Source organism: Lactuca sativa, chromosome 7, assembly GCF_002870075.4.
Source record: "Lactuca sativa cultivar Salinas chromosome 7, Lsat_Salinas_v11, whole genome shotgun sequence".
In the NCBI taxonomy this organism is placed as follows: Eukaryota; Viridiplantae; Streptophyta; class Magnoliopsida; order Asterales; family Asteraceae; genus Lactuca; species Lactuca sativa.
The window spans coordinates 133,897,655-133,914,142 of NC_056629.2; the positions used below are offsets into that span (position 1 = coordinate 133,897,655).

At 33.4% G+C, this 16,488-nt stretch overlaps 1 protein-coding gene across 1 annotated transcript; it reads right to left on the reverse strand.

Moving 5' to 3' along the window:
* Positions 1-279: 279 nt before the first annotated feature.
* LOC122195207 (uncharacterized) lies at positions 280-2,330 on the reverse strand. The gene is made up of 6 exons (XM_042896787.1): positions 2,149-2,330; positions 1,986-2,052; positions 1,775-1,885; positions 1,106-1,463; positions 995-1,024; positions 280-560 (listed from the first exon to the last, which is right to left on the reverse strand). Exons 1-6 carry the CDS (start codon positions 2,328-2,330, stop codon positions 280-282), a joined length of 1,029 nt encoding a protein of 342 aa, XP_042752721.1.
* Between the last annotated feature and the right edge of the window lie 14,158 nt (positions 2,331-16,488).

The window sequence follows — 16,488 nt, forward strand, 5'->3', positions numbered from 1 at the left end:
TCTAAAAGTCCAAGAGGATAACATGCATCTGTAAAAGTATGACATACTTGTCCATTAACCGTATGAATATCTACAAATGATTTCGGACCTTTGATTTTATTTAAAAGAATTCTCGAAAAATATGCTTCATCAAGATTAGGTGAAACTGTGTGAATCCTCCTAATAGAAAACCTTTTTTTTTCTCTCCCAACAACGATCTTCTTGTTTCCATACAAATTTTGTAGGAAACTCAACATAAGAAAGTTTTTGTGCATCCTCATGATGTCCATTACAGCTCATCTAAGATAAGAACATCGAAGAAGAAACAAATTGTTTGTTGATGACATCTTCAGTATCATCATTTGCTTGGTATACAACATTTTGTTTTCCAGGAAGATGGAACGGAAGCCTTACAACTAAAGGATATTTGTAATGAACATCAAATCCAAATATACGCCACGAAGCTTCACATACAGACAAATACCTACAATAATAGTAGTTCTTTATTTCATCAACTGGAGCATCATCATTATCATCTCCGTTGTTGTTTTGTACAACTTCAACAGTAGCCTGATCAGGACCTTTGTTAATATATTTAAACAAATATTTGATGGAAGTCGCTTGATTGCACCACTCAACATTAATGCGAGCTTGATATCTTTTCAAAAGCGTTTTGTGATATGAAATAACACTTCTATTGTCTAACTTAACACCTGAATTTTCTATAAAAAGATCCATCATTACGTCTCCTATATATAGGATAACCATTTGAATCAATGGAAGTATTCTCCAAGAATGGCTTCGGGAAGTTTTTTGAACACTTATTTTCACTCATGCATGGGTATTTAGGATTAGCAGAACAACATGGACCATGAATCATGAACTCACTGACAAGTGCATAAAATTCTGGATCATCGTCTTTGTTTGGAATTTCAGTCGAAACAATCAATATGTTCAATGGTAAGGAGTTTGTAATCAAAGTGCATGAATAAACATATATGTGCATGAGGCAGACCGTGCTTTTGAAACTCCACCGTATAAACAACTGTAAAATCATTTAAATAAATATAATATTATAAGATAATAAAAAACATAATGATAAAACTATCATTGTAATATAAGGTACCTGCTTGGATCAAACCCAATAACCGCTTCTTCTTTAAGTCTTTAATCAAAGAATCCAACTTAATTTTGAATAATCTATAAAGGATATCAGGCCTATCTTCGGGATTAAGCGTGGTGTCAGCAAGAAACCTTTTAATTTCAGGCCACTTTGGATTGCAAGTTACAATTATGAAAAAGTATGGGTATCCAAACCACTTACAAAACGACATGGCATCTAAATAGGTTTGCATCATGTAGCGTGCACCAACCATAAAAGAAGAAGGCAAGATAACAAGTTTTTCGAAGTTGGAAATATCATTATTAGCATGACTTTGCACGCTTCTTAAATTTGCATAAGATTCGCATCTAAGAACTTTTTGCTAATTGCGTATGTAATATAGTCTCTCAGTTTCAATCATCGTATAAGCACCAACCAGAAATTGTTGAAAAAGTCTTCTTGAATTAAGAATTAATGAAGAAACATTAACTCTGTCTTAGATTCTATAAGCAAAGAATTCTCTCATTGTACAGTAACGACGTTTGGTATTATTTGAATGATCAACATCCTTGTGAGGCATGTCAACTCTATATCCATCATCCCCATATGGAAAGAGTAGTGGGTATCGAAGGGCAAGGTAAGCAGGATGTAATTCGTTTATATATTTATAGACTTCCTGAATTTGGTTGTTACGATGATATCTCTATTATTAATTGTATCACCAATGTCACCAACAATTAAAGCAGCAATCTCAGAAGCAGTAGCTAGGTAAGTTATATGTTCTTCCATCTTGTTGCCTTCTTCCTATAAGATGTAACTTTAGATCTATATGAGGATTTTCATAAAAACAATCTCTGGCCATTCTATAACACGTAACAAGCTCATTGGTTGAATCCAACATGACCTTCAAAAAGCTAATGATTTCAATATCAAGAGAATGAGAAGTTGATTTGCCCCCTTTTTTTTGTGTACTGTCAACAACAACGATTATATGTAAAATTTAGCAGCTTAATCATTATATCAAAATTTTAAAAGTAATGGTTTATAAAAAATTAATAAAGATATACCTGAAAGCGTGTTGTCTATTTGAAACTTCATTTTCAGTATCATATATGTATAGTTGCGAAAAATTTGGTTTGGATCCATCTATAGGTAAAAGACTTCCCATACAATGGTAATTTTGACCACTATGTCTGAAAACATATGGAGCATTACCTCTATTAATGGAAGAATTAATTTTTCCACCCATTGAATCGACAAATGTTCTTCATGAAATTTTTTCCTTTTGGATCAACATAACGAAAGAGATTTTGATAATTTGTTGGAGCTTGTTTTAATTAAGGAAGCTCGACCTTTCCGTTACTACAACACATGGAATAAGTAGTTTTCTTTCCAGAAGTGATGCCTTTAAGGGCTTCATATGTCCATAATTGTGCATGACACATCGTACACACAAAAGTCTGGTCCCCATGGTCCAAATAATTTGTTTAATAAAAACATTTGCAAAACATCGAAATAAATTAATGTTGCAATGAGTAATATTTTAAGATTTTCAGGATCGTGTAAGATGAAATATATTATATAAAATAAAAATTAGTCTATACGATAGAAAACGATATACCATTAGGCGATGTGGACATATGATTGGATCTTTTCTTATCCAAATATAATTTTCTAAGTTTTCTTTTCTCTTTAGCAACATCTCACATTGGAGTTTTAATATTACAAGTTGAAGTAGATTGAAATTTTGTATGTTGATATGCGGATGATATATTTGGATTTACATTTTCACTGTCATCGCGAATATATGTAGAATTGTTTGAAGATAGTAAAATTTGCCGAAGATAACCTACATTGAATATATAATAATAACAATGGCTAATTTGAAAATGTAATGATGAAATGAGATAAAACGTCAGAAGATATAAAACAATATTTTTTAAACATAAGTTAAAAATAAAACATGACTGAAAATGAAATTAAATTGAGATGTAGATAAAGAATTTCCAATTGACATGGTGGACATAACATTGGATCTTCTTTGATCCAAATATAATTTTCTATATCTGCGCCTTTCTTTATGTTCGTTTGAATCCATATCGTGTTTGTAGCTTATAAACATAAAAAATTTATTTAATAAAAAGTATATTGACCATATTTCCACTAAAGTTTAAAATTTAAAATCATAAAAATAGAGACATTAATAAGAAAAATATATAGTAGTTAAAAATTGGTAATATTTAAGTATTATATATTCTACATTAATACAAATTAGTACTTCCAACAAATAAGTGTAAGTTAAAAAAAAAAAATAAGAATTTTATAATTTTTTTAAGATTTAGGAATATATATATATATATACATCCATAAAAAAAGTTTATATTGATATTGATATAACAAATAAAAGAACGATTTTATAAATAATAGAAATAAGAAAAGAGAAGGAAAACCCGTTTTTTTAGATGAGGTCGTGAATTGTTTTGCTGGAAGCACGATTCTTGACCTAGATTAATCTCAACACAAGAGTTTAAGTTTTTATTTGTATCAATATTTTTTTCCTGATTCTTGCTAAGTACAATGCTTGGATAAGAAAATTAATGTTGTAAATTTTAAAAAAGAACATTTCAATGTACTTTCATTTCATTTGAAAGTACATTGTGTAAATGGTAAAATATACCATTTAAAGTACATTTGTTGATATATATATATATATATATATATATATATATATATATATATATATATATATATATATATATATATATATATTTCAAATTAGAGGACATTGTTAAGATTAACAAAACAACATTTTGTTACTTTTCTTATTAGATTTTTGTACTTTATATTTTAATGCAATTTTGTTGATTTTATAGAAATGAAATGAAAATATATTTTTGTTGAGAACAATATTTATACAGAACCATATTCACAGTTTCATATATTTCATTTGATTTGACAAAACAACCATTTGTTTTTTTCTTATTCAAGCATTGTACTTTGCCTTCTAAAGAATAGCATATGTTTGACTTTAAATGGCTTTTGAAACACAAGATCTAATGACACCAGAATTGACTTTAAATGGAATTGGGTCTGAATTGAAAATGACCATTATACCATTGGATTTTTTTATGGTAATATTTATGTTGTTTTAGAAACGTAATTTACTTTTACTCATGGAATGGAATGTCATATTCCGATTCCACTAGAATCCGCAAAACAAACACCCCTACATATTCTTTACATATAATGAATGTTTCGACCAAGTTGTTTGCTTCCAAAGCCGGATTATTCGGACCTTAAATTTCATTTTTCTATAGTTTTATTGTTAAATTTCATTTTTCTATAGTTTTATTGTTAAATTTCATTTTTCTATAAAAGGACCAAAATGCCCTTTATCCAAAATAAAGACGAAAAATAACATTTTCTTTTCTTTTTAACCAACCATTTGCACATATCACATTTAATAATTTTTTTTAATCAAATCGGGAGTAAAAACTTCATAATTTGCTAATAATATGATTATTATTAAGTAGTTTTGGACCAAGGGTTACATGTTGATTTTTAGTTAAAAGTAGTTTTCTAAGCAGGGGCAAAACAGTCACATTTGTTGCAATTTTTTTTAGAACACATAGTCACACAGCAAAACATTGTACTTTTCTTTGTAAAAATGTTAAAATCATATTTTTATAAAGTACAATGTTATTTTCTGCATATTTTCTAAAGTTTTATTGTTAAATTTCATTTTTCTACAAATTTCAGTAACATATATTCAAATACCTCTATGTAAATATACGATCCCAAAGAATACTTGCTCACATTACCTAGACAGTTTAAATAAATATAATTCTAATATTGTTTGATTTTTCTTAAAGTTAAAAGTAGTTTTCTGAGCAGGGGCAAAACAGTCATATATGTTGAAACACATAGTCACACAGCAAAACATTGTACCTTCCTTTGTAAAAAATGTTAAAAATCATATTTTTATAAAGTATACTGCTATTTTCTGCATATTTTCTAAAGTTCTATTGTTAAATTTCATTTTCCTATAAAAGGACCAAAATGTCATTTCTCCATATTATGACCCCGTCTACTATTCCAGAAAACATGTTCTTAACAAAATATGTCACTGGAATGAAATTCAATTACATTCCCTTGTATCTTTTCTGTTTGTTTATGAATCTATCAACAGGGATACAAACTTCCAAAATACCATTTTCTTTTTCTTTTTAACCCTCCATTTGTTTTCGAACCAAGTATTCGAATTCTTTATGTTGTGCCAAACATGCCATTTCCTGTTACATGTTAACCAGTTCTACACATTAACACATTTGTTGCAATTTTTTTTTTACAACACATAGTCACACAGCAAAACAATATACTTTCCTTTGTAAAAAATGTTAAAAATCATATTTTGATAAAATACAATGCTATTTTCTGGATATTTTTTAAAGTTTTATTGTTAAATTTCATTTTTCTATAACAGAACCTCTATTTATCGATATGCAGTAAATTAATGAAGAAGTTAAAAAAAAAGAAGGAAAAGACGGAAAGACTTTGCTAATCAGATTGAAACCAATATTTTCTGAGTCTAAAGTTAAATGTTCTTAACTGGTAATCACATGATTTGCAAAATAACTCAGCATTAACTCAAAAGACTTTGCTAACCTGATGTAGAAAAGCACGTATTAGATGGTGATGAACTGATGATTCAGAGATTTGGTACACGATGTTGTAAACTCGATCTTTGAAGAAATAGTGATAACACACGAATTAGAATGTAGTTATACATATATAATTTATAAAAATTAATTTGGAAAGGATATCAAAGTTTACTTTGAAAATATACAGTATTCAAAATATTAGTTGTGAACCAAAGGGATTGCCGTCAAAGGTATTGCCGAAAATTGTGTTTGAAATATAGGAAGGTTTATTTTTGAGTGTAATACATTCATTGATTTCTTACTGGACACCTTAATGATATACTATTAAACTTTCTTTAAATATCTTCAAAATGCAGTAAATATTTATACCGGTTGATTTAATTAAAAAGGAAAAAAAACCACAAATTGCCAAATGGAATTAAAGAAAATTGAAAAAATAGAGGAAATGCCATGTGACATATTGAATAAGGTGGTGACATTTGGCAGAAGTATTTTCATTTATTAGGTAGAGAAGATGAGAGGATGATGATGATGTTTTGATACGTTTTTACCTGATTTGGAATAACTCATGTGTTTTGAATACGAATTATCCTACTATTAGAGTTTAGTTGTTATTGATTTTTTATTACCATAATATAAAGATATATAGAAACTTTTGTTTAACTTTTTCTGATACGAGGTTTTTACTTTTTATGTTTATTTACGACCTAAGAAAACAATACAAATTATAATCTTTTAATTGAATAAAATTATAAGAAAGTTTTTGGAAATGAAATAACATCTGCATATTAATATATTAATATATAATAAGTACATCATTAGTGGATGTGTTACCGCAAGCCTTGTTATTACATAACTATATATGACATGACATATATAATGTTTAGCTTGTGAGGCTAATAAACTTCTTATGCTTTCACATTTCAATTGTTCACACATGTTTTAGTTCTTTAAAATTTCATATCCCCTTTCCCAAAGAAGAGGCACTTACTAGAAACAAGCAGCGACAACCAAATTTGTTGCTCCATCACCTTACTGACTCCAGATGTCGCTATAAGTGCTGCACGAGTATTTTAGCGATGAATTAATTCCAAACTTATAGACTGTTTTTGTCACTACTCCTTTACTAATTCCTGTGTAAATAACCAAAGATGAACGAATAACACCTGTAAACAACCTAATTTACGCCATTAGCAACTGATGTTCTTATTTGTTGGTATTTTAAAATAAAAGTAACAATATATTATCAGTAGATAGTTCAACAATATTATTGGTCTTATGTATTCAAATATGTGTTGGATGCATTTATATTAAATCAAGGTGAGATTTTTTTTTTCTTCTCAAAATTGCATTTTGTTTAGGTGATATGAAGACTATTAGTGAAATGTTGAATCAATATGGATAGTACTTGGGGAGTGGATTACTAACCGTTAGTAGTTTCCACATTTTAAGGTTTCTCCCATTTAGTAGTCTCCCCGCCTAACAGGTGTTGGAAATAATGCCAATTTCCTTACAATCTTAATTACCTAACAAATATGGGTACTACTGACTTAATCTGGTTAGTGCAGATTTGTTGGGGACTAAAGTTGCAACTTTTTGGAACTTGAAGGTTTTGTTCTGGATTTATAGTTGAGTTGTGTGATGCTTAAAGTTGGATGTACAACAGGAAACTGCACAAAGGAGATTGGAAGCTACTGATTTGAAGGGTTGATGACTATTTCTCATTATATATGTATTTGCCCCACATTGGGTTAAAATACATTCCATGTTTAGGTTATACCCTATATATATATATATATATATATATATATATATATATATATATATATATATATATATATATATATATATATATATATATATATATATATATATATATATATATATATATATATATATATATAGTTGTTTGTATTGAATGAATTATTATCAGATCATTTTGTATGTAGCTCATTCACACAAATTATTCTCATTCCTTTGTTCTTACAGACTAGGGTTAAGTCTTTTAGGGTTTCGTGTTCTTTATCCATTACAGTTGGATATATGTGTGTAATCATAAGAGAGTAGTGTAGGAAACTTGTAGTGAGGTTTGAGTTGTAATAGTATATGTAAACGTTCTGGTTTGATTTGAAATCGAGCTGATCATGTTGGGAATTTGTGTTTATAATTTTGTCAGAAGGCGCCTAAGGTCGTCGCTAAAGCCCTTGTTGCCATAAAGAACGTCGTTGCTAAAGCTTGTTGTCGGCGATCCGTGTGACATTGTCGAGAATCAAGCCTGGCCCTTAGTTCAATACGTTGATCAAAATGGATAGGGTTTCATGTCGTACATGAGCAGTAGCGACGGTCCCCTAAAAGGCAATGCTGACGTCACTAAAGCCATGAAAAACAACCTGCTTATAAATCCCTCCATTTTTTTTTTTCAGTTTTGCCGCTAATACCCTAACCATGTTGCCGCAAATACCAGACCCATATCCTTGCCTTGTCCATAGCTCCTCCCATGTCGAGATATAAGGGTAATGAGGCGGCATGGTCGGAGTTCGCTCAACATTAAGGTGTGTAAATAAAACATCTATTGCATGATTGTGATAATTAACACCCCCATGAAGATTGTCAAAATAGGTACCAACCCGAATTTGGAATGGATCGGTAGATACCACACTCAAATTGCTGAGGCGGTTGTTGTTGTCGGCCTCTTTCTCCATGAGCTATGATGTTCCTCCTTCCCATCGACATTGGGTGTTCCCCTTGGTGACCAATTAGTTGCTCATCATCTTCCTGGGGTATGACATATCCCCCGCCAGTATTCACAACAACTCGCATAAGACTCAAGAATTGAGTCGTCAAATCTGAATCTTTAAAACGTGTAAGATTTTGAATGAAGTTAGGACTAAAAATCCCATATGAGCGAGCTAGGCGAGTGACCAAATGTCCACCCGTAATAGGACTACGTGGCCTAGAATTAATCGCCTTCGTCCCTAAAAATCTTGCAAGCATGAATGGAAGGTCAAAAAAAACTCCGGACGTGATTATGCTCCAAAGGTAAAATAAATTTTAAGAAGGCACCTTATCACCATGATGTTTGTGGTTAATTGTGAAGGTGATCAAACAGTGTAAAAATATGTGGATCGGTGATCGAATTTTTCCTTCACATGCATCTCGTGAACTATATTCGTGGTTGGAGATGGATCTCCAAAATTGTACGTTAAGCAATCCTATCATAAAATCCCAAACACACCCTTTTGGAAATAATATAACATGGGTTGATTGTGTTTCTTCTTCAGTATATAACCCCATTCTCCAAGAAAATTCACGGAGGCTGCATTCGCGATAAACGCCTCCTTAACTGAATGCAAGGACCCGATTCTATGTCAGCTCGGTTGTCCGTTCTTCAAAATTGACTGTGGCAAAGAATTCAATAGATAATTCTCAATAAACAGGCTCTTGAATAGAAAACAAATTGCACCACCCATTGCATTGAAATGTGAAACCTTCCCCAACAAATAATTTTGTCTAATATCTTTCCACTTCCGCCACAATACCAACGCCACTTAACCATGACCAATCAATCATGAGAGCTAATGCAAACTATCGATTGTATAACCATCCAAGCTTGTTCAAATAATTGTTGAGAATTGTTTGCAAAGTATTCTGAGGAAATCGGTATAACGAATGGATACTTGGAACATCAATGTGTTCTTGGTCTTCCAGAATTACACACCGTGGTCCCATAGTACTTGACAGATTAACAGCAAGAAAAACAACAAAACCACTAAACAATTTAGCAAATAATAAAAAACTGAAAACTGAGTGCCTAGTTTTCATGTCGTGGTCATGAAGACCATGTCGTGAAGTCGGTTCGGGACGTGAATGTCAGTCGGTCATTCTCTAGTCCGTCATTCTCTTGTCAAATTGAACCTAATTTCATGTTTGGGGTTTGTGTAATCTGCTATTCTAAGGCTTTTCATCACATATGCAACATCTTAATCAAATAAAATTGAACTAATTTTGACAATTAGGCTTCAACACAAGCCCTAACTCTAAATGCCTAAAATTAAAAGAAATTAATAAAATTAAAGAATGGAGATCTTACTGTAAGGTCAAACCTTGAAATATGATGATGTTTGAAATATATCTTTCAGCATCAGCGCATATCTCAGTATCAGCATCAGCGTTTCAGCAGTTCAGTGTGTTTAGTTTATTCAGTGCATTGTAACAGATTTTGTATTTATCTTGTTTCCATAGTTAGCGTAAATTAGTTAGCTGGCATATCCCTGATTTATAGGGATTGACTAGAATAGCAATATATAATCTTTTGTATAGGTTTGTGAAAGGTCACGCCTTTCACAAACCCTAATAGCTGCGTTGTGCACACGATAATCTCTTTGTGAGATTATCTTTCTTAGTGAAAGTTTTTCTTCGTGAATTCTTCTTATTCTTATTTACTGTCATTGTTTGATAAATTGATTGATCAAAAGGCTTTTCAATTGGTATCAGAGCAGGTTTCTTTTATCAAACAAATGGCTTCATCATCTTCTTCGTCGAACTCATCAAATCATCCTTCCGCTAAAATTCCTCCTTTTGATGAAACAAATTTTGCCATGTGGAAAATAAAGGCTCTATATGCTTTAGAGTCAATAAATGAAGACATGTTGTACATCGTCGAAAAGGGTCCATACGTACCGATGTATCAACCTCTGAAAAACAACGTTCCTGATGGTGCTATGAAGAAAACACCTAGAGAAAACTGGACGGCAGATGACAAAAGAAAAAATGGTCTAGATGTTCGTGCTCGTGCTGCAATCAGCTACGCTCTGCCATACAATATCTTTGGGCTTGTTCAAAATTGCATCTCAGCAAAAGAGATGATGGATACTCTGACTGTATCTTTTGAAGGCACTGAAGAAGTCAAGGCTACTCAAATAAATGATCTTAACAGAAGGTATGAACATTTTTTTGCAAAGAAAGGTGAAACTTTGACTCAAACCTTTAACAGATTCAATACTCTTGTTAATGACCTATGGAGATTAGATCAGTCGAAGCATAGAACTGTTCTAGTGCAGAAGTTTTTGGATTCTCTGGGTGCAGGTTGGGAGAACCATGTTGATGTGCTGAAAAATAGTGAGAAGATCAACACTATGGACTTACAAAGTCTCTATGGAAATCTTCAATACTATGAGGAATCCAAGCTTCAAAGAAAGGAGTTGATGAAAGATTCTCAGCGTGAATCATCTGCAGCTTTGTTCTCAAACAAAAAGCTAGTGTCAGATTCAGACACTGAAAGCCATTCAGACACTGATTCCTCTAAAACTGACACTGATGATATTGAAAAGGTTGTGGCTAGTGCAGCTTTGATTGTGAAGACTTTTGAGAAATCCGGCCGAAACTTCTCAAAGTTTCAGAAGAAGATGGGTGGAAAGTTTTCAAAAAGATCAGAAGCTGATAAAAAGCATGGTACTGATAAGAAAGGGAAAGCTCAGTGCTTTAACTGTGGGATCACTGATCATTTTGCGAAGGAATGTAAACAAAAAAAACAAGGTTCGGATGAATACTGGAAGCAGAAGTACAACAAGCTGATTGAGAAACTGAAAGCAGAGAACTTGGAACATAAAGTTCTTGTTGCTGAAGAAGAAAAATGGAAGACTGATGAGGAGTCATCAGATGATGAAGTCAAGTGTCTAATGGTAAAGATAGAGGACACGAATGTTCCTAAAAAAGGCACAAGTACATTTGATGCTGATATGTATGATGCAGTTGAAAATTCCAGGAAGCACAACACTGACTCTCCTTCAATGTATCAGGTTAAAAACTTTGTTTCCTATTCAACGAATGAAAAAAATCAAAATGTTTGAGTATTTGGGTGTTATTAATTCTAAGAAGAATCAAACAATAAGGGATTTGCAAAATCAACTTGATCTTCTTAAAACTGAAATATCCATGAAAAATAACATTATTGATTCCACTCAGGAAAATCTTAGAATCACTAGTTTGTCAAACTCATCTTTGTCTGCTGAAATTGATAATGTTAAAGATCTTTTGATTAAAGAACAAACTGTGCTTCATACTTGGGCCAAATCTCACAAAAATGCTAATTATATTATTTCTGCTCAAATTCCACACTCATGTGAGAAAATTCTTGGGGGTAATTTTGCAGAAGCTGAAAAAGTTTATAAATCATAGGAAAAAGAATCTGAATTTTATTCCATGAATGAGATGAAAAACAATTTCAAAAATAAGTTTGTCAGTAACTCTTTTATTAATCAGAGTCTAATTGATGAATACTGTGTTACTAACTCTAATGGTGTTACTGAGTGTAATGTTGAAATTACCGGAATTGATCCAACCTCTTACCGTAAACATCTTGTAAGACCAACTCCTCTCACTGAGAATATTATTGCCTTCCCTATCTCAAATGGAGTGTTTCATGCTGTTCATGAACACCTTAAGCATTTTCCTGATTGCAATGCATTTGTGAATAAGTCCAAATCAGACACTGATGATAGCTCATCATCTATCACTGATCACAATTTGTCTGACACTGAATTCAGTTGTGATTCAATGATAAACAAAAGGACACAAAGCTCTCTTGGTGAATCTTACAAGTCGAAATGTGTTAAGTCCAAAAAATTGCTCACCAAGAAGAACTTTGGTACTAGAGTTTGTTACAGATGTGGTGATACCTCTCATAAGATCAGTGAATGTTCATTTGATAAATTATCTTTAAGAGTTGATAATATTAAAGTTAGAAATGAAAAATGGACTCTTAAGTTAAATTCTTTAAACTGTCTTCCTAAGGAGTGTTATAATCTATTATCAAATAACTTTGTGAATGACCCATCCTCGAATGGGTCAGTGTGTTCTAACTAGTTTCTCAGCACTGCAGGGTCAGGAGCATCTATGGTACTTAGATAGTGGTTGCTCAAGACATATGATAGGATCCAAGTCTCCCCTGGAAGATTATGTCAAGAAAACTGGTCCTGCAGTAACTTATGGAGACAATGGAAAGGGGTTCACTAAAGGATATGGAAATATCAAATGCAATAATGTGGTTTTTCAAAACGTTTCATATGTAAAGGGTCTCAAACACAACCTTATCTCCATCAGCCAGTTGTGTGATGCTGACTATGAAGTTCACTTTACAAAGAAGGAAGGTAGAGTTGTCAACACTAACAAGAACATCGTACTTTCAGCAAGTAGAAAAGATGATATATATATATATGTTCTTGATATGTTCTCAAGTGACAAGGCGCTGATGCAATGCTTCTTTACAAAGTCTCAGACCAATCTCAGCTGGATTTGGCACAAAAGGTTCTCTCATCTGAACTTCAAGAACCTATCCAAAATATCCAATCAAGATCTAGTTCGAGGGCTCCCAAAATTCAGCGTTGTTAAAGACAAGATGTGCTCAGCTTGTGAAAAAGGAAAACAAACCAAGTCATCCTTCAAACCCAAGTCATGTTCCAGTATATCTGTCCCTCTTCATTTACTCCACATGGACTTGTTTGGACCTATTCCTGTCCGTTCTCTAGGTGGAAATAAGTATACTCTAGTGGTTATGGATGAGTTCACTCGATTTACATGGGTAATTTTCCTGAAGAAGAAAAGTCATGCTGCACAGGAAATTATCTCACTGATTCGTAAAAATGAGACACTGACAGGTCTCAAAGTTAAGCAACTAAGAAGTGATCATGGTACTGAGTTCCAGAATTCAACTCTTGAAGAATTTTGTGATCATAAAGGCATTGGGCAAAACTTCTCAGCTCCTCGTACTCCTCAACAAAATGGAGTTGCTGAACGAAGAAATAGAACACTGATTGAGGCAGGAAGGACCTTAATGATTCATGCTGGTCTTCCTATGTCGTTTTGGGTTGAAGCTGTCAATACAGCGTGCTTTACTCAGAATCGATCTCTAATTCATAGGATTCACAAGAAGACACCATATGAAATGCTGAAAAGTTAAAAGCCAGACGTATCCTTCTTTCACGTGTTCGGATGTATTTGTTATATTCTAAATCAGCGTGACCCAAGATCTAAATTTGAACCTAAGGCTGATAAAGGTATTTTTGTTGGGTACTCATCTATTTCAAAGGCTTTTCGTGTTTTTCATGTGAACAGGCAATGCATTGAAGAATCCATTCATGTGAAGTTTGATGAGGAATCATACACTGATGAAAAAGTCACTCATTCTTCCTCTATTTTTCAAGAGCTTCTCTCTTGTCCATTTGATGAAGTTCCTTTTGCTGGAGATGAAGCTGATATTTCTGATTCTATCGTTCCAGTTCCAAGTTCCTTGAATCAAGATACTGCAGCCAGATCATCAAATAATTCATCAGGTGCTGATGAAACCATTGAAGCTGAAGATTCTCCTGCAACTGATAACTCGTCAGTGTCAAACTCTCTGGAATCAGCATCAGTTTCTGAACATCAATATCACCCTGCTGATCAAATTATTGGGAATATTCATGATGGTGTCCGAATCAGATCTCGTGTATCTAATAACTTTTGCATGTATGTTAATTTCGTTTCAATGATCTTACCTGACAAGATACACTCAGCTCTTCAAGATGCTGACTGGATTAAAGCCATGCAAGAAGAACTGAATGAGTTTGAAAGGCACAAGGTTTGGACTCTTGTTCCTAGACCATCAGGAAAGACCATCACCGGAACTCGCTGGGTCTATCGCAACAAGGTTGATAAAGATGGAATCATTACTCGCAACAAGGCAAGGCTTGTAGCTCAAGGGTTTACTCAAATTGAATCCATTGACTACGGGGAAACCTTTTCTCCAGTTGCTCGCATTAAAGCAATCAGACTGTTTCTCGCATATGCATCCTACATGAATTTCATTGTTTATCAGATGGATGTGAAAACAACATTTCTTCATGGTGTGTTAGAAGAAGAAATATTCCTCAATCAGCCCCCGGGCTTTGTTGACAAAGATCACCCTGATTATGTGTACCGATTAGACAAAGCTGTTTATGGATTGAAGCAAGCACCCAGGGCTTGGTATAAGATGCTGACATCGTATCTTCTTGAAAATGGATACAGACGAGGAGCAATCGACAATACTCTCTTCATCAAAAACAAAGGCTCAGACATGGTTCTTGTTCAAATCTATGTCGATGACATTATCTTTGGCTCTCCAAATGAGAAACTGAGCAAGGAATTTGCAGAGATCATGTATCAAAGGTTAGAAATGAGCATGATGGGGAAGATGACCTTTTTCTTAGGTCTTGAAGTTCAGCAACAAAAATCAGGTATTTCTATTTGCCAAAGTAAATATATTTCTGACCTGCTTGTTAAGTATTCTCTCAGTGACTGCAAACCAACCTCTACTCCAGTGTCCAAGACTGACAAGTTGCACGCTGATCCAACTGGAACTGATGTCAATCACTCTCTGTATCGAGGAATAATTGGATCTCTTTTATATCTCACGACAAGTCGTCCTAATATCATGTTTGGAACCATTCTCTGTGCTCGATTCCAAGCTAATCCCAAGTAATCTCATCTCATGGCCGTCAAACGTATCTTTCGATACTTGAAAGGAACTCAAAACTTAGCACTGTGGTATCCTCGCGACTCAGCATTTGAACTTTTTGGATACACTGATTCAGACTATGCAGGATGCTACTTAGACAAAAAGAGTACGTCTGGTGGATGTCATTTCCTTGGAAATCGTCTCATCAGCTGGTCTAGCAAGAAGCAAACATCAGTAGCCATCTCAACTGCAAGCTGAGTATGTTGCAGCTGGGAGATGTTGTGCTCAGCTCTTATGGATTCAAAATCAGCTTCTAGACTATGGGATCAAGTTCTCAAAGACTCCCATATATTGTGATAACACCAGTTCCATTCAAATCACACAAAACCCTGTTCAGCACTCAAAGACGAAGCATATCGAAATCAGACATCACTTCATCAGAGATAATGTTGAGAAGGGAAAGGTTGTTCTTGAACATGTCAAGACTTCAGAGCAACTTGCTGATATCTTCACCAAGGCACTGGATTCTCAAACAACTGCTTACATTATTGGAGAACTTGGAATGATTACTTTGTAATTAATTTTGCTGATTAATTTTGCTAATGTTTGGTATTGTCTTATAAGCTAATGTACATTGTGCTGATGATGACATGCTGGTGATATTTGCATACTGAGTACTTGGTTTGATCTCCTATCTTGCTCTCCTCTTTAACTCTTCTAAACTAAAGTTGAATGATTCACTGTATTAAACCATACAATGATAACAACTTGAAACTCTTTGCCGATGGTTAGATCAAAACACCAAGATCTATCACACGCAACTATCTCTTCTTACCAATCTTACACTGATTCCGTGATTCAGTGTGACAAAACACACACTGATGAGAATCTAAAAATCTTTGCCGATGGTTAGATCAAAACACCAAGATCTATCACACGCAACTATCTCTTCTTACCAATCTTACACTGATTCCGTGATTCAGTGTGACAAAACACACACTGATGAGAATCTAAAAATCTTTGCCGATGGTTAGACCAAAACACCAAGGTTTATCACATGCAACAATCCTTTCTTTACCTTCTTCTCATTCAGTGTCTAATGATTCAGTAAGATAAACCACTCACTGATAAAGACACAACACTCTGTGCCGATGGTTAGATAATACAACTAGTATCTATCACACGCACCAATCTCCTTGCTAGCCCCAAATCAAGCAAGTTGTACCTTGAATTGACGGAGAATCATCTTTAGCATGTAACTTTTGTGACAC